This window comes from Plasmodium vivax, chromosome 1 (genome assembly GCF_000002415.2).
Source record: "Plasmodium vivax chromosome 1, whole genome shotgun sequence".
NCBI lineage: Eukaryota > Apicomplexa > Aconoidasida > Haemosporida > Plasmodiidae > Plasmodium > Plasmodium vivax.
The window spans coordinates 224,389-242,975 of record NC_009906.1 but is presented as its reverse complement, the minus strand read 5'-3'; the positions used below and the strand labels follow the sequence as shown (position 1 = coordinate 242,975).

General features: G+C 46.3%; 4 protein-coding genes across 4 annotated transcripts, besides 13 other annotated features; 2 read left to right on the top strand and 2 right to left on the bottom strand.

Moving 5' to 3' along the window:
- Positions 1–433: 433 nt before the first annotated feature.
- Positions 434–485: a microsatellite.
- Positions 486–2,742: 2,257 nt separating this feature from the next.
- Positions 2,743–2,808: a microsatellite.
- Positions 2,809–2,998: 190 nt separating this feature from the next.
- Positions 2,999–3,072: a microsatellite.
- A 413-nt stretch (positions 3,073–3,485) lies between these two features.
- Positions 3,486–3,615: a microsatellite.
- Positions 3,616–4,153: 538 nt separating this feature from the next.
- Positions 4,154–4,210: a microsatellite.
- Positions 4,211–5,608: 1,398 nt separating this feature from the next.
- PVX_087865 (hypothetical protein, conserved) lies at positions 5,609–11,779 on the top strand (the record flags this gene model as incomplete). Its single annotated transcript, XM_001613384.1, has 1 exon — positions 5,609–11,779. Exon 1 carries the CDS (start codon positions 5,915–5,917, stop codon positions 11,777–11,779), a length of 5,865 nt encoding a protein of 1,954 aa, XP_001613434.1. The 5' UTR covers positions 5,609–5,914.
- Positions 9,155–9,258: a microsatellite.
- Positions 9,271–9,293: a microsatellite.
- Positions 9,321–9,500: a microsatellite.
- Positions 10,743–10,895: a microsatellite.
- Positions 11,780–12,047: 268 nt separating the features above from the next.
- Positions 12,048–12,069: a microsatellite.
- A 1,100-nt stretch (positions 12,070–13,169) lies between these two features.
- Positions 13,170–13,206: a microsatellite.
- A 1,382-nt stretch (positions 13,207–14,588) lies between these two features.
- On the top strand, positions 14,589–14,867 carry PVX_087860 (60S ribosomal protein L37, putative; the record flags this gene model as incomplete). The annotated part of the gene is made up of 1 exon (XM_001613383.1): positions 14,589–14,867. The coding sequence occupies one exon, from the start codon at positions 14,589–14,591 to the stop codon at positions 14,865–14,867; it is 279 nt and encodes a 92-aa protein (XP_001613433.1).
- A 744-nt stretch (positions 14,868–15,611) lies between these two features.
- Positions 15,612–15,647: a microsatellite.
- A 316-nt stretch (positions 15,648–15,963) lies between these two features.
- Positions 15,964–15,991: a microsatellite.
- Positions 15,992–16,286: 295 nt separating this feature from the next.
- Positions 16,287–16,763, bottom strand: PVX_087855 (hypothetical protein; the record flags this gene model as incomplete). Its single annotated transcript, XM_001613382.1, has 1 exon — positions 16,287–16,763. The coding sequence occupies one exon, from the start codon at positions 16,761–16,763 to the stop codon at positions 16,287–16,289; it is 477 nt and encodes a 158-aa protein (XP_001613432.1).
- A 449-nt stretch (positions 16,764–17,212) lies between these two features.
- Positions 17,213–18,330, bottom strand: PVX_087851 (hypothetical protein). The gene is made up of 3 exons (XM_001613381.1): positions 18,157–18,330; positions 17,889–17,973; positions 17,213–17,721 (listed from the first exon to the last, which is right to left on the bottom strand). The coding sequence occupies exons 1-3, from the start codon at positions 18,170–18,172 to the stop codon at positions 17,634–17,636; spliced, it is 189 nt and encodes a 62-aa protein (XP_001613431.1). The 5' UTR covers positions 18,173–18,330; the 3' UTR covers positions 17,213–17,633.
- Positions 18,331–18,587: the final 257 nt, after the last annotated feature.

The window sequence follows — 18,587 nt, the reverse complement described above, 5'->3', positions numbered from 1 at the left end:
ACCTACACAAATTTACCCGCGTGTGCGCGCATATACATGTGTCAGCCAACGTTTGTATGTTCTCATTTTACACACCACTCCTGCGAGTGTGCATAGCGGCATGGCAACTCCTACATACGTACGTACACACGCACGATTAAAAAATAAACCACTTTTTGCATATGGAAGAGAAACAAATATGAGCGAAAGTAGCAAAGGAGATCAAAATTTTCACTCGAACAAATAACATGCTTAACCGAATCGGTTATCATTAAGCAGGTGTTTAATCATGCCGCGCCACGCTGCTTCACGATGCTGTATAAATATAAACACATATTTTACACACGTGTGGGTGAACAGTGCAGCTTATGACGCGGTGGATTATGACCATTTATTTGTGAAAAAAATTGCGCAATTTTTAAAAGTTGCAAGGAAGGGAATATTTTAAAAAGTCATTGTGATTTGAAAAAGCGCTTTGGGTCTCACTCGGGGGAACGCCCTTTCGTCTTTCACTTTGTAGCTTTGTTGTTCGCCGCTTCGCAGGTAAGCAGCTTCATAGCTTCATAGCTTCATAGCTGCATAGCTTCATAGCTTTGTTTTTTCCCACGAGGTGTTGAAAAAGACGAACTTCACTCATTTGTCGACCGTCCCACGGTCGTCTTTTTTTGTTACGCGATGAGCACTTTTTCCTTATTTATTACAATTCTATGCAGCATTTGTTGGTGCGCGTACCCACCAGCGGGAGAGATGCCTCAAGCATTGTGAGCGCACAGGCGATTAACAGCGCAGAGAATGTGTACGCTGCATGGTACTTATCATTCCATATGCATCCATCGTACACATGTGGACGAACGCATAATCATATTCGCTTCTTGTGATTATGGTTGCCCATTTTTTTGCTGCGTGAATATCCCCACGGGTACCTTCACTCAGTATATTTAAAAAAAAACATGCCAACGCAACTGTGCTGTGTTATATGTACATGTATGTAGCGCATACGAGCTGTTCCAATGCGTATAATTTTAAAAAAATAGCCCTTAATGCAAATCGCATGGTTGACCGTAAAAAGAGGTGCACATAAATAGTACATACATTTTTTTTTAATTGTTTTTTTTTTTTTTTTCCTTTTCCTGTTGAAGTTATGCTATTTTTTGATCCACAATTTTCAGCCCCATATGCGCTCCATACATTTTTTCACTTTTTACATATTTTTCAAGTTGATACGAATACATTCGCCTTTCCTTTTTTTCCTTCGCAAGGGAGATGGTTTAAGTGCTAAATTGTTAGCGGTAGGGGAAGGAAGTCGGCCGGCACGTGCATTTTGTCAGTGCGGAACGCGTTCCAACGTTATCTATATGTATACGTATGATTATATGCGCGTGTAAAATACAAAGCAATACAGTGTAATATTATACATGTATGTATTATGTGCGCGCCGTTTGTACGCGATAAATGTACCGCAGCCGCACGTTCATAATTATTATATGCGTATCACCCGTGCGCAACGAAGCGCGACCCGCCAGTTAATAGCGCTGTTTTTATTCGCCATCACTAAATGCGCGCTTCTTTCAACTTAAGCAGTGCCTTGCTCTTTCCATCCCCCCTGCGAAGCAAGTAGCGTTTATCGGCCTACATATAACCCCCGCGCGAACGCATACTGCACATTGTGCATCACATAGGTACATACATATATACGTACATGTATATACATACGCATTAACACATTAGATGCTATCCCCCCCCCTTCCTTTTCAAACCCTTGTTAAAATTTTGTTTGTTTTGTTTCACAATTTCTCTGCATGTGAAGAAGTGACCCCCGCGCGGCAAACCAGTTTCGTGGGGAACGGAATGACGTACCTCGCGCGATTAGCACGTTACATGGGTGCCCGCATATCTGCCTGGGGGTATATATTCTATCTACGCGCACGTGCCTTCACGTGGCATAATATGCCTAGTAAAAATACGCACATGTAACATAACATGAACAATATAGCGTATATACTTTACATGCATAGCTGTACGTCCCTCCCTCACGCGCAGGCAATTTTATCCATTTAATTGTGCCTACTAAATGGTATATGTATATCACTGTGCCTTCACATGACGCGCGTATAAGCATGCATGTACCGCGTGACCCGCATAGGAGTGCTGCGCAAGTACATACCTTCATGCATCTTTTTGTATGACACTCCGCCCGCGCAAATATAATATTTTACTACATTATGTACATTGCGCGTATGCGTACCGCTCCCATTTGTTAAGAAGCGTGCTTAATCGTTTGCCCCTATTTTGGCATTTCCCCTTTGAGGTTCAGTCGGAGGGGCATATTATGCGTATAATGGGCTATTTATACATATTATATGCATTTTATATACATTTTATATACGCGAGGAGGGCCAGAAAAAAAATCTGCGCATTTGCCCAAGTAGTACTACGCATATATATACATATAATATGCAGCAAATATTATGCGCATAATATGTTCGTAATGCGCGCTACGCATTTCTGCGCATGTGCCCGTGCGTTTAGCAAACTCGCTTTGCCAATTAACGATGCGCGCGTAGGTATATATGGTTAGGATTTACGCATATGATGCATAATGTATAACATATAGCATATGCATATTATTATATGCCTTGGATGCCGCGCGCCAGGGCGAGAAAAATAAAAGTCACTCTTCAAATTCATGCACGATTTTTTTTTTTTCTCTGTACTGTTTGATAAAAAAATAAGAGGCACGACTCTTTTCTTTTTCTTTAGCGCATTTTTTTTTTTTTATGCATTTCTTGAAATACGGCGCAAAAGGGATGCTTAAATAAAGCGCACGTAAAAAATGTACTTGCCAGGTTATATATACATACATGTACGTGTCACCCCATACGGTAAGTAATGCATAATGCTACGCATATTATGTATTATGTATTATGTATGATATATATATTATATGCATATACGCGTATGTTGGAAAAAAAAATAAAAGGAAAGCACACGAAAGAAGTGAGATTGCGTTTGCTGCGCGTATAAGCGAGCAATCGTGCATGTTAACATGTTTGCGCGCATATATAGCGCATATACGACGCATGTATAACCCATATGTGGCGAACATATAACCCATGTATGGCGAATATATGACCATATGCATAACGATGCGCTTGTGTAGCCCCCTACGTATGTATAGCATTTCGCCTGCATAGCAAATGTTGGCATATGCCGATGCGCGCATTTTCTTCACTTGTAGTTAAACCCCATAACTTGCATATGTGCCGTGCCCGCTTGGCCATATATCAATGTTGAACGTTTAATTTGTAAAAGCGAGGTCATTCAATTTTGTAAGATTCGCGAAAGTTTGCGACAATTCGCGACAAATTAAATAAGCGTTATAACTTCAGCAATAAAAACATATGTGTTTCATTTTTTATAGGAAGCTGAGTTATTCCTTGCGTACATCCTTTTTGTGAACGCCCCCCCCAAAAAAAGTTTGTAATGATATTTTAGCGAGTTTATATAGCAGCAAATGCGCTTGTTCGTGTTTGCCTGTGGTACATATTTGTATGTACATTTTTGAGTACATTTTGGGCCCCTTCTGGGTGCTGCCCTCTGGGTATACCTTCTGGGTATTACCTTCAGGGCGCTACTTCCTTGGTACTGCCTTCTGGGCACACCCCTCCATATGTTCATATTTGCGCATGTACGGGCAAGCACACGTGCGGATAGGCACACGTACGGATGAGCGCACGTACGGATAGGCACACGTACGGGAAGCACACCTACGTAGCGAACGCTGCTCCTTTTAAAATGCTTGCTCCGAGCATGCGAACGCGGCTATGCTATATTATATGCCATTAAGTACTTCCCCACGTGATGAACAATTGCAGTGATATGTATAACGCCTAGAGCGAGTAATTTTGCTTGCGCGAGAAGAGGCATGTACCAGTGGAGTGCATACATGCTTACGTACATGATATTATGCACGCTGTATGTACGCCGCGTTACGTCGCGTCACGTTGCGTTACGTCGCTTCATACCACCTTACACTGCTTCGCACCGCCGCACACCGCTTTACGCGGAACTACGCTGCCCGATCCCTCCTGCGCGCACAGCGTGCCTCTTTACAGCTTATAGGGGCCGAAGGAGCAACCCCCGATTGTAGTACTTCTCCCCGCTCCCCGTGCGAACCGTGCTTGTTTTTACTCCCTTGTAAAATGAACGAGTGAATGAGCCATTGAGTATGCGCGCGCACGTGTGTATGCATGTATAAGTATATAGATGTGCATATGCCCGACGTATATGCGTACATATATGTATGTGTGTACATGTGCATACCTCTGTGCGCGCGCATTTATCTGTACCTCCCCTTTTGTATGTTTACCCCGCGTATATATGTGCTAAATCGACGTTACGAATTGTTATAATTAAGAGGAACAAAATTGTTTCACTTTTTTTTTCCTTATCCCCCTCCCCTTTTTTTTTTTTTCCAAGATTGTTTTTTTTTCCCCCTTCCCTTCGTTTCATTTCCCCCCTGTATGTATTTTCATGCTTATAACTTTATAAGCATGTAAAATATGCCAAATTGAAAGGCTATATATACGCGCAAGTTTGTGAAACGCAGTAAGGGGCCATATACGTGAACGCGCGCTCCCTGCGTGTATGTCCCCCTGTGCGTGTCAAAGTCAAGTCCGTACCTATCACCGTACCTATCGGCGTAGTTATCACCGTGTTTGCACGTGTGCATGTGCTTATGCAGATGAATATACAAATATGTGAGTAAATATATATACGAACGAATATATATATGAACAAGTGCATATATGAGTAACTGTATATGCAAATATATATATGAATGAGTATATATATAATACCCGCACGTGTGCATATGCTGTATGTGCTCAGCCTTGTACACACACACGCACTCAGGCGCGCGTACACCTCCGCTTTTATGCGATCGTATGTCGCCGCGTTGTGTGCCACCTCTGTTCTGTGCATCCCCGAATGTAGAGAGGGGGTCTACACGGTGCCTGCCTCCCCCCATTTGTTACCTATACCAAAAAAAAACAACAATAAAAAGCAAAAAGCAAAAAACAAAAACATTCACAAAAAATAACAATAAGCATTCGCAAAAAACATTCGCAAAAAACACCAAAAAATAACAAAACAAAGCAAAATAAACACCCCAAAAAAATCAGAGAAAATATGTGAGAAGAGTCCAGAGCGCTTGTGTTATGCTGTCCTCATTACACAACTTATTAATGAAATTAAAAAAAAAAAATTCCCATTTTATCCTTTATTTTAATATATACCTCTGCTGCACGGTCACTTTAGCGTTCCTTCCTTTTAATGTTTCCACGACGAGAATAAGGGAGTGAGAAAGTGAAAAAAAACAAAAAAAAAAAACAACATACATACATAATTACATATATGCGTGCATACGTGCAAACGTACACCCCTACGTAGACTTTAAAAACAATTCGTTGGCGAATGTGTGCTTGCCCACGCGCAGTCGTATTGCTTGTGCGCCTGCGTCACCGCCCGTCCGCCCACACACATGCAGGTGCGAAGGCATGAGTGGAGAAAGCTGTCCGAACCTGCCGACCACGCACGTGCTGCATATTCCACGTGCGAGAGTTTACATGACAGAGAGGAGTGTCTTGTTGCATTAGTGCTCCTGTGTATGTGTAAGTGAACGCGTGTACCTGACTGACCCAGCGGAGATTTCCTCCTCGTACAGGTATATTTTTGTGCGTCCTTACATGCCCGCGTCAACCCCGTTATATTCTCCCCCCTGTGTACATATTGTGCATATATAAACGTACCAACGTGCATGTACATACACACCTGTATGTGTGTAGCCCCTTCCCGCTTGGCGCCCCGTCGGTCTGCCCCATTTTAAACAATTCGACAGTCTTTTAAATATTCACACGTCCAAAAAAAAAAAAAAATGAACATTAGCAGAGAGAACAGTAGTAAAGAGAACAACGGCAACGGCGCGAGCAGCAAGAAGGCTGCGAAGAACAGCGGAACAGCCAAAGGTAGTGACGAAAAAGTTAAGGACAGCGGAAGTGTAGGCGAGGAGAAGTGCGGCGAGAGGAGTAACGGGTTGGAGCAGAATCAAAATGAGAAGAGCCAGGCCAAGTGCGTGGCAAGCGTGAAGAAGGAGGAGGATGGCGGCACCAGTAAGGGTGATGAGTTGAAGGCGGAGGAGGGAAACCAGGATGATAGTAATCAGAAGGACGACAAGGAGGAGGACAAGAAAAAGAAAAAAAAAAATAATAAGCTTCCCAACGTGGAAAGCATAGATAATGGCAGTGGCGCCGCGAGGAAGAAGGAGAGCCAATGTGCGGAGGGAGGAAGCGTCGAAAAGGGAAAGGCCGAAGAGGGAAACAATGCATCTGTCGTCATCACTAACGATAACGTTAGCGGAGTTGGCGTTGGGGTTGGAAAGAGCGCCCCCGCCCAGGGCCACGGAAAAGGCGTGAAGGAGAAGAAGTTTGGGAACAAGCCGGACAAGGGCGACCCGTCTGGAAGTAGCGCCTACTACAACAGTTTCAATGCGAATAACGACTGGAGGAGTAGCAAAAATAATAGCAGCAACGGTGGTAACCATGGCAGTAGCAACCACGGTGGTAACCTCGACGGGGCGAAGAACAACGGGGTGATGTACCAGTACGCGAAAGGCAACAGCATGAACGGTGAGCACCCAGCGAGTAGGGACAAGCAAAGTGATTACAACAGTGCGGCGGCGAAGGATCCGAATAAAAAACGCAACTTTGTCAAAAGTGATAGTAAGAACTTCGACGGGGGGTACGGCGGCAACGCGAATAACGGAGGGGCGAACAACGGAGGGGCGAACCACGGCGGCGCGAACAACGGAAATGTGGGTGGCTACCCCGGTAAGGCCAACTACAAGTACGACTACAAGAATAGTAAGAATGGCTACAACATGAAGGGGGGGAAGAATTACAAGGTGCCGCCCCCCAGCGCGCTCAGCAGCAATGTTAGTGGCAACGGCAGCGGCAACGTCAGCGGCAATGCCAGCGGTAATTTTAATGCCAATTATAATGCCAGTTATAATGCCAATTATAATACCAATTATAATGCCAGTTATAATGCCAATTTTAATGCCAATTTTAATGCCAATTATAATGCCAACTTTAGCGCCAATTTCAGCGGCGTCGGCGGTAACAGTCACAACGGCAGCTCGCTGAACTACGACGGGTTCAACAACCACGGCAGCAGTAACAACCCCGGCGACGGCATGGTGATGGACCCCATGAGTAACATGGTGATGTACAATAATAGTAATTCTAATTATAATTACCTGCCCAACTATGGCTGCAATTACCCCTATAGTTATTACGTGGACGAGAATGACGGCAAGAGTGTGGAGGCATCGAATTATTACTCGTCTAGCAAGGTGTACGGCGGGGCGGCGTCTTCCGGTGGGGGTGCCGCGACTGGCAGCAGCGCTGGAGTAGCGAGCGGCGGAGCTGCTAACGGCGGAGCTGCTAACGGTGGAGCTGCTAGCGGTGGAGCTGCTAGCGGTGGAGGTACGGGGGGAGGCGTCTCGGGGACAACCCCCCCCGCAGCCGCCTCCACTTCTGCAACCGCGTCCGCGGGATCCTCCGCTGCCACCACGGGCGCAGTCGGACCGGACGGCTACAACAACGACGGCAACTACGACGCCCGCTTTAACTACAACAATATGGTGAACGACTTTTACAATTATCTCCCCTTCAATTATTATTACTACAATATGAATAGTATGTACTTTGGCGGGTCGAACTATAACGCCAATGCGCACAGCCCCTACCATGACGGCTTGAAAAACAGGAAGGGGAAGAAGTACCTGTATGAGAAGAATAAAAAGAAAAATTACAAAAATATGACCTCTTCAAATATGTATAGCGAAATAAAGAACAGAGTCATTGAGATTTTTAGGAGGGAAAACATAATGACCGATGATTATTTGCTGTACTTTATGTATAACAATGTGAAGCTCAGCATTGACGTGATTGCCAAGCACCCGTATATCTCCCCCCTGGTTAGCAGCAACGCGCAGAACAACACGGCCATTCTGGCCAACGTGCTGAACGATTTGAAGTGCATCAACTTGGGCAAGAAGGAGGGCTCCGGCGGGGACGCGGATAAAGCGGTGGAAGATAAAGCGGTGGCGGATAAGGCGGTGGCGGATAAGGCGGTGGCGGATAAGGCGGTGGCGGATAAGGCGGTGGCGGATAAGGCGGTGGCGGATAAGGCGGTGGCGGATAAGGCGGTGGCGGATAAGGCGGTGGCGGATAAAGCGGTGGCAGATAAAGCGGTGGCAGATAAAGCGGTGGCAGATCCGGATGCCGCCGCGTTGCAGGGTGCCACTCCACAAGTTGTCACTACCAATGGGAACGGAACCACCAATGGTGCGGGGGTGAGCGACCCTTCGTCGGTGCAAGACGGAGAGGAGAAGCAGCAGCAGCGGGGAGGTGAACCCGATAAAGGAGAAGAAGTTAAAGTCGTCGCACCACCAGCCGATGGCGCGAACGCGGAGGGTTCGGCGAAGGACGCTTCTTCCCTTAAGAGGGAGGACAACGTGGTGGAGTCCGACGCGACAGAGGCAAATGGGAAAGGCGGCACTGTTGCGGAGGGAGCGGTGGAGGAAGCGGTGGAGGAAGCGAAGGATGCAGTGGGAGGGAGTAGTTCCTCCACTCCTGCAGGAAAGAGCAAAGGCATCGAGGGTGGCAGTAACGATAAAGGTGTAGTGAAAGGCTCAGCCGACGTGCCCAGCAGCCTTAAGATCGCCTTCGAAGAGGACAACAAAAACTTCCTGCTGAACTTGAATAACAAACGAAACGTAATCATCGTAAGGGACATCAGTTCGCACTACATCAATACGGTAAAAAGCATCGTGTTGAGCAGCCCCAACATCCAGCCGACGGACGTCCTGAGTGTGAGGAACGACGTGAACAACACCATCTTCATCACCCTAAGGAATGAGAAGAAGACCGAGGCTCTTGCGAAATATTTGAAGACCAAATCTGTAAATGATAAAAAGTTAAACGTTCGAATTAAGACCACCCAGAGGATACAGAACATTATAGAGAATAACATTTTCAAGTCGGTGGGCACCGTGATGGGCAGCAGCAACAATGTGAGTGGCAGCAGTCAGGTGAACACCCTCACTGGTGCCGCTGCCGCGAACGGTACTGCTTCTGGTGCTGCCGGTACTACTTCTGGCACAGCTAGCGGGGGCAGTGGCGCGAACGCGTCTGCCATGGGGACGAGCGGAAGAGGTGTCATCAACGGGGTGAGTGGTGCCGCTATGAATGGCGGAAGCACACATGGCGGTAGTGCCGCAGGTACGGGCGTTGGTAGTGGGTCCATCTCGTCTGGAGTAATTGGCTCTCTAAATTCGTCCACCCCGAATGGTGTGCCGCCCATGGCTTCTTCCTCCTCCACCGTGGCCGGGGGTTCGAGCACCACCAACAACGCAGCGACGGCGACGTCCAACGGGAGCATCACAGGAACGGCAAGTGGTAGCCATTTAAATATGATGGCTGGTTCAGGCATGCCCATGGGGCCCAAGCAGTATATGAATTTTCACAACATGTATTATCTGCCCAACGCGATGAATGGCTATGACAGCAGCCTCTATGGGCACGGCAACTCAGCCAGCAATGCTGCCTCGAACTACGACGCCTATTTGAATTATTATAATTATGGCATGAGCAACGCAGGGTATAACATGTACCAGAATGTCACTTCGTGTGATTCCTTCGGGGGGGGTTACAACATGTATTCGAATGCATATGGTCAGGTGAACGATATGAAGAGCAAGCACAGTTATAATAACAACAAAGGGGGGAAATTCTTCAGGGGAGGAGGTGACGGTAACAATATGGGAAGAGTCAGCGACAATAATTTTAACATTGCCTCTATGCCTGGCTCGCTAAATGCGGGAGCCTCCCAGGGAGCTGCGGGCGGAGCGGCTAACAACCCGTCCGGCTACTACGCCAATGCGTACGGTAATTACGGCAACGTGTTTAGTAACATGTACAGCCACATGTACGGCAGCAACATGCACGGGGGTAACCAGCACGGTGGCAATCAGCACGGTGGCAATCAGCACGGTAACACCCCCCATAGTAACACCCCCCATAGTAACACCCCCCATAGTAACACCCCCCATAGTAACAATCAGCACAACGGTGCTTTTCATGAGGGGGGAGTCAACGGCAAGGGTGACAAGTACCTGGATGATGTGAGGAAGTTCCATCACATGGAGGGACCGAATGAGAAGGGGGGAATGGCCACTAGTGGTTTGGCTACATCACACCATCACAACCGAATGAACAAAGGAGGGAAGGATGCCGATAGTGGAAAAGGCTCGATGGGCGCGGCGGTCACGGGCAGCAACGCCAATAGTAAGAACAACCGGGGCGGCGCCAACGAAAACGGAGGCAGCGGAGGGAAGAACAACCGAAGCAGGAGCAGCAGCAACTGCAACAGCAGCGCGTACAACGGAAATAATAACAATAATAATAATAACAGCGGGAACAATAACGGCCACGGTGCCAGCAGCAACAGCAACGGGAGTAGTGGCAACAATAGAAATGGCACCAATGGGGGTGGCGGCAACGGCGCGGCGAACACCACCAGTCATGGGAGCGGTGCAAGCGGCGGGAACGGCGGCGGCAGCAGCGCAAATGGAGGCAGCACCGGAAGCGGCGGCGGCAGCGGCAACAACTGCAGCAGTAATAATAAGAGCGCCATGAAGACGAACGGCGAGTACAGCAAGAGCGGCAGCAACAAGCTCAGCAAAAAGGACTCCCTCGTGAGGTACGACAGCAACGGTAGTAACAGCGTGCTGGGGAAGGGTGAAAGCAAAGCGCTTGACAAGAAGAGTGGCAAAAATTATTACAATAAAAAAAACGGCGCAAGGAAAAACGGAGAGAAAAAAGGCGAAAATAAGAAGGATGCCGCGGTTGCTGCGGTTGCTTCGGCTGCTGCGACTGCTCTTTTTGCAGATTTGACCAGCAACGAGGTTGCCAAGATGAAGGACGAGAGGAGGAAGGCCGGTGCGAAGCTGAAAGAGGATGACAATTGCAGCGAAGCGGGGAATCAGGCCGACCATCCGCAGCAACTGAGGAAGAAGCCGCTCGAGGTGGGCGAAGCCTGCGAAGCGAATGAAGAGGAGGAGGCGCACCCCCTCGCGCAGAGCGGCTTTGAAAATGACCCCTGCGAGGAGAAGCACAATGAGGAGAGCAATCCTAATGAAGAGGAAAATGGAAAATGCACCGACGTAGAAAAGAGTGAGGAAAGTAACAACCAACATGATGATGTAGTAAACGTGGAGAGGAAGAGTAAGAAGGATTATCTTTCAAAAAATGAGCAACTGGGTAGCAATGATGTTAAGGATCACTCCAATAGGGTGTCCCCAAGAATCGGGGCTGCCAAGAAAAGTTTCGCCAACAAAATTGCCACTAATAAAGACAAAGGTGCAGTCAACTCGGATGAGAAGAAGGCCCCAAAGAATAAAAACAAAGTGGAGGAGGCGACTGTAAATGGTGGCCTCGTCAACGGAGGCATGGCCAGCGGAGGCGTCGCTAGTGGAGGCATCGCGACGAATGACAACGGGGCCAGTGGCAACACGCAAAATAGGAAGAAGTACTCCTACGTGGACATTATGGATTCTTGCAAAAAGCTGACCAACGTGGATGCCCCTCCTGAGTGCATAGACAAGCTGATGAAGGAGAACGTCTCCCTTTTTAGGAAGCGCGACGATCAGTTCTGTTGGAAGTTAAACGTTTTTTAATTCGCCAGAGGGGGGAAAAGGAAAAGTGAGAGAGGGAGAGAAGCGGTGGGAAGGCCCCTCTTTTAGGGCAGTACCACTTTCGTGAGCGTTATAGACCGCTTCACACCCTTTGGCCCAATTTCGTGGCTTATTTTTTTGCCCAAATTTTTTGACACCATTTTTTGGCCCATTTTTTTGCCTAATTTTTTTTCACTTTTTTTTTTTTTTCACTTTTTTTTTTTTTTCTTCTTTTTTTTTCTTCTTTTTTTTTCTTCTTTTTTTTTCTTTTTTTTTTGCTTTTTTTTTTTTCTTTTTTTTTCTTTTTTTTGCTTTTTTTTGATTTTTTTTTTTTTTTTGCAAAATTGCCCATCTGCGACTGTGCCAATCCCCGTGTGCATCATGCATATGCCAAAGCGACATGTAAAATGCCCCATGCCGAAACGCGAAATGGACGCCAATTGAAAGAAGTGTAACTGGAGCAGTAAATCTGTGCAAACGGCGCACCTGCTGCGTTAGCCGTGTGTGCAAAGAGGGCACAGCGTTGGTCAAAAATGTAGCTTTGCTGAGCAGCTATACTACAACCCCTGTGGAGGGATCTTTTGGGTTATTTTATTTTATTTTTACCGCCGTGCAGCTTTCCCCATTTTGCATTCCCCAACAATGAGGCATTAGCCGTGGAGTCACCCTCACAATTTTGGTCAATTAAGATATTTTGCGCATACCACGCGTTGTCCTTTTAACGGTCGTATTTTCCCCATTCGTTTTGCCTTTCCCTTTGCACACGCCCCTCCTGCGTTTACTTGGGTGAAACGCTAAAACGTTGGTGGTGCGAAATGCTAAAAGAAGGGTCACTCCACTGGGCTGGAAATATAGAATCCATTTGGAGCCCCTTTTATCAAAAGAGGGTATCTACAACAAAGATAAATTGCCAAATGTTGGGACATGCAATTTTAAGTTCGGGGGGAGGGCTGATTGACCTATCGCGATTGTTGCACATTAGTATTCGTTGGTGGGTGAGGTGGTCAATAGGGGATGTTCCCAGCAGGGTTGTAACTTTTGGTTTCTCATTTTTCTATTCGCTGCCCCTTAATGAGCTACCGCTGCGTTGAGAGAAGTGGTAACGTGCTTGGTACATCGCCACGCTGCTTAGCAAAAGGGCCTCCCAGGAGAACAGTCATTTGTGCATAGGAATAACGTAAGCGCGCCACCCCAAAGATCAGTGTGAACCTGGGAACGTTGCACCATTTTACTGCACTGGGTTATTCTACTCAACGCGCCTTTCAATCTACGGGTTCCTTTTCGTGATGTGAGAAATGTGGCCATTAAAAGGGAAGCAATTTATTTCCATTTTGGAGAAAAAGAATATGCAACCTGTTCATAATTTTATTTTTTTTTTCCCCACTTTTTTTAAAAAAAAAATTTAAGTGAGTCAAATTACTCGAGTGATTAAGGGGGAGGGGTCAAGCGAGTTGCCAATTTGGTCGACCAAATGGGAATAATCGCTTCGTAAAAAAAAAAAAAAAAAAAAAAGTTACTTTTCTCAGCTTTTTTCGCGAAATGGAAATTTACGTATATTTGTACAGTTTATGTATACGTTTATATGTACCCTTTTGGGTACCATTTCAGAGGGGAAAAAAAAAAAAACGTTCCACTTGAGGGTTGCGGCTGGTGGGGCATATTATATACATAATGCGCTATTTTACCCCCCCCTCCACCATTTTGAGGGCGCTAAGGAATATAACCCCCTGGTGTAATGAACAGGCTTTAAAATGTAAATAAAACGGTGCGGTGCCGCAGCTGAAAAGAAGTAGGTGCTCCACCCACAGAAGGTGCGTACTTCGGCGCAGTGCCAAAATGACAGTGTATGCGGAATGCGTGCCATCGTAAAAATTTGCCCTTTTGGGGGGGCTACCAAATGGTATCCCACAATATATGCATGACGTAGGTGCTGCACTTCTGGGGGGGTAATAATTTTGTTCATATGTGAACAGCTGACGGGGTGCTGCTTATGTTATGCTCATCAGAAGAGGAGAAGAACAAATGAGGTATAACCAAACAGTGGGAAAAATGTTGCGCAATAAATAATCACCTGGGCAGCGCTATATTGCCCCCTTTTTTCACCCCGAATGGGGAGAAAAAATATGCGGAGGCACACCAGGTTTGCGGGGAAAAGGCACATTTCCACGGTGCGAAAAAAGCGAACGGTAAGGCAAAAATGTACTACATATAAATATGTGCTGCGTTACGCTCCGTGAGAAGGCCAGCCCGTACATAAGCCCCCTCATGGGAGTTATCCCCACGCAATCAAACTTAGCGCCTCCCGTAACCCCTCCCAACCAGTTTGCAAAAATAATTTGCCCCGCGCAGAGGTAGGCATAACCATGCGCAAGATAACATACCCATATAGTAGCAAATCCATTTGCGAGCGTTCGTTCCATGGACCAAGTGCAAGGTTTAAAAAAAAAAAAAAAATCACCCCAATGAAAACCGTTATGAGCGTTTTCACCCTTCGCCGTAAAAAATTTACTTTTTGACCAATTTCGTATGCGCATTGTTAAAAAAAAAAAAAGGCGAGGTTTTTTTTTTTCCCACGCGCGAAAGCGGAGAAGGAGAAGTTATTTCAGTTTCGTAAAAAAAAAAAATAAAAAAAAAATAAAAAATAAAAAACGAAGTTATATTAAGCGTACACGTTCTGTATGCAACTGACGAGAATATAAGTAAAACGAGCACAATTTACTTCCGTCAGCGCGTTACAACAGCTCGCTGCTTAACCGATTAACCGATTTACCGCTTCGCCTCTTCACCTCTTCACCTCTTCACCGCGTAAACAATGGGTAAGGCAGGAAAGGGAACAGGGTCATTTGGAAAGCGAAATGGAAAGAGCCACTTCCTTTGCATAAGGTGTGGGAAAAGGAGTTATCACCTGCAAAAAAAAAAGTGCGCCTCATGTGGGTACCCCAGCGCCAAGAAGAGAAGATTCAACTGGTCCGTCAAAGCCAAAAGAAGAAACACAATTGGAACGGGCCGATGTAGATATATTAAAACGTTGAGAAGGAAACTGAAAAATAAATTCACCGAGGGAAGTACCCCCAAACCGAAGCAAAGATGATTTGAGGGGCGTCACATGGGCAGGATTTTCTAGCGGCGTAGTAAGAACGCCGTGGGAAGTGAGGGGCTGTTGTGTGGAGTGGGGGAGAAATTTCCCCCTGTTAGTGCGAGTACTCGTTTGAGAAACATTCCCAGGTTCGCAGATTAGAAGTATGTAGCGGTATATATTTGCCGCTTCGCAAAAGGGCTATACTGTAGCCGCGCTTACCCATGCTAGGCAAAAATCACCGGATGAAAAAACGAAGGCAACGCGGAAACCACGTCATATGAGGGAGATGACATCTTTTGAATTACGTGCCAGACCTTTGCCCCATCGTGGTTGTTTCGTTGCGGTCACGTTATACATATACAAGTTTGTATGTTCGCATATGCATTCACATATGTGTGCATGCGTGCATATATATATACGCTTGCGCAGCTGCCTGCCCAGGCGGGGTATTTTTTTTTTTTTTTTTTATGCATTTTTTGTGCATTGCAACGACTATCACTTTTAAAAATTAACTTTTTTAAAAAGAAAAAAAAATCAAAATGTGTAAAGAGTGGTAAAGGGTGCAACGGGGTGACAAACACGGTGTAGGCGTTGCTAAGATAAGAGCAAACGAGTTCCCTTGAGGGGAAAAAAATTAGCACCAATTGGACGTTATTTCATAGGGGGGGGAATTTTCTCACAGGAGGCGCCTTCATCAAAAGTGGTCCATTTGCTGTTATGCGGCAGCTGTAGGATTTTTTAATTTGTGGGATTCCCCAAGATAGGTCCACCACGCAACATCGACCGGATGGGCTGGTCTGACGCCGCCTTCACACTGCCGCTTCAACGCTTCCACTTCATTTTTGTGCATGAGGGGATGGGCGCGAAGAAGGATACACCAAAGGGCAAGTAATTTTTTTTTTTCTCGCCAAAAGTGCAAGCAAATTGGTCAGCGGAAAGGGGTGGCCGAATGGAACGTAAGATGCAGCGTATTGTATGGCAACTAGCAAATGTGAGGGGATGAAAGGATCATGGGGTACCCCCAAGTGTATCCTGCACAATTATGGCACACATTTGCAAGCTTCCCCTTGACGCTTCGAACGAAGGTAACCTCCTCCTGGGCATCCCTAGCAAAGAGGCGAACCTCCCGCTGCAGTGGAAATCATCACCTTCACCTCTTTGAAGAAGACATCACAGAGGGAGTAGGAAAAAATACCTTAGGAGCAGTTGTTCATTTTTTTTTCTTGCGCTTTAGGAGCATCTCAGAAATGGGGCAGTTTGGAATCTGCAGAAGGGGGGGGAAAACAAAAGTTAAGTGAAACCAATAGTGTGGGAGATGAACCAATGTGCGCAGTTGCGGGGGGGTCTAACGTGGGTCGCCCCCGTGTGCACCTCCGATGAGACAGTTGAGAGAAGTAGCAGCAGAAGGAAGTCACCCATATGTGGGCAGACTTATACGCACTCCTTATTTTTCCTCTTTTGCCTCATTCTCACCTTGCCAATGTCGTATTCCTGATCGAAGAAGCGAGCCTTCTTGGCTGCCGTGGCCCCCTTAGCCGCCTTGGCCGCCTTGACGGGCCCCCTCGGACTACCATCCCTGCGGAGGTACTTCCCCCTTGAAGCGCCTTTCCCGTTCCGACTATCCGTCAGACTTTCACCCAGCGCATTGGAGCTGGAGACATCCTCAATCGTCACCACTTCCTCCTTTCGCAGGACTTTCTTTCGCACATTTATGATGATTCTTTTTTTTCTCTTCTTCTTCTTCTTAACTTCGACGGTATGGTCTTTACCCCCTACGTCTTCTTTACCACCTACGTCTTCTTTACCATCTGCGTCTTCTTTGCCATCTGCGTCTTCTTTACCATCTACGTCTTCTTTACCATCTACGTCTTCTTTATCATTCACGTCTTCGTTAGATTTGGTGCTCATTTTGAGATTTTCCTCTGTTGAGTGTATTTGCTTTGGCTGAAAGTAGAGGCATTCTTATCGTGCGCAGTTTTTTTTTTTTTTTTTTTTTTTTTTTGTCTCTTTTGGCTGTGCAACCATGAGGGGAGCCGCCTACCCAGGGAAGATGAGTCAAAATGGGTCAAAACGAGTTACGGACAAATATGAAGGGGCACAAAGGGTAGCCACGTGGTTGCGCGGTTGGAATGTCTCAGCGGGCGACCATCAAGCAGTCCCCATTTTGTCGCTATGAATAACTATATTTAGTAGAATTATCCTTTTGCAAAATTGTTTAGAAGTTTTTTTTTTTTTTTGCACATTAGAAAAAATCGCAACTTTTTTTTCCCATCATGGGGACAACAACGGCAACCTTTTTGTTCCATCTTGGGTGTACAAATTGCAACTTTTTTTTTTTTTTTTTTTTTTTTTTTTCGGACAACTGTGCCAGCACACACACAGTGCAAGTGGAAATTAAAAAAAAAAAAAATGTTACAATTTTTAAAAGGAAAAGGAAAAAAAAAAAAGAGAGCAACAAATTGTTAGCAATTATCCAATCACCCATTCAGTGGTAACAGAGTTGGCTGGTGGAAGTTTCCCCCCTCCACGCGGAAAAAAGGAGTCCTTCCCCAGCGATGACCATTTGACATACGCGTGTGTGCACATGTAGCAAATCGGGTGTAACGAGAAAATGGAATGGAAAAAGGACGAACGAAGGAATGAAGGGATGAAGGACGACGGAATGGCGAAACGCAGTAACGCCACAACACCGCAACACTGCAACGCCGCAACGCTGAAACGAACGAATGGCGGACAGACGCACCGACGCCAGAAACGGCCTCCCTGCAGAGTCTTCGCCTAACTGCTTGACCCGCTCCTCTGTCCGCTCTCCTCACTGTAGCACGCGCGGAATGTCTTCAATTCGCTTTGGCATTTTGCCCAATTCCTGCGGGGTTGGCCATACGTAGAGGTGTGCGAAGGGTCAGGCAGCGCTGTGCGATTGACCACACATGGAGGTCCACGTGCAGGCGCACACTACGAGGAAGTAGCCACGGTAGCAACCGCAATCTCAATCGCTATCCCGCTGGGGTATCCCCCTCCCGGCAGTCAAACCTATCGAAGGTGTCCAAACACTCCAGCAGCGCGCTGTACTCGCTTTCGCATTTTGCCACTTCGCCTTTGTCGTCATTGTGTTCATCTGGCGTGGGAAAAATGGAAGGTGGTACAGTGGGTATATGTTCCCTCGATTGAAATGAAAGCGTACATGTGTGAAAGAAGCAAAAAAAAAAAAGGAAAAACAGGGAGGGCTACATATATGTAATGCTAATAAATTCGGATGATTAAACTAAAGGGGAAGAGCCAATCTTTTATGTAGCATTACTGGTATATTCCTTCATTGTCGCTGCTTTTTTTTAAAAAAAAGAAATCCCCCGTGGGATGAATTGCGAGAATGTGTGCGTGCAGTCACCCTTTTGTCAGTTGTAAATTTTGCTCTCTTACCAGGTGTGATACTTTTCCGTTGCTGCCGCTTCTCATTATGGGGTTTTTTTTCCTTAAAAAGGAAACAGAAAAAAAAAAAAAAAAATTGTCCCTATGAGGGGGCCTATACTCACCTACACCGCGCACGTTTAGGATGACGCTTCGCGTGGAGGAGAAAATTCGGATGTGTACAGAAGTTTTTTTTTTTTTTTAAAAACACATGCTACATCGCTTCGGAGAAAAGAGAGCACGCTTCATACGGAAACACACAACGCAGCGAAGGGGGCGCGACAAAACGGGTAATACAACGCGAGGCGCACACGCAAGAGTGAC

Excerpts from the sequence above, each read along its gene's own strand:
- PVX_087851 (XM_001613381.1), bottom strand. Across the intron at positions 17,722-17,888 it reads TGTTTGGACACCTTCGATAG|GAATTGGGCAAAATGCCAAA; the intron begins GTTTGACTGCCG and ends CCAACCCCGCAG.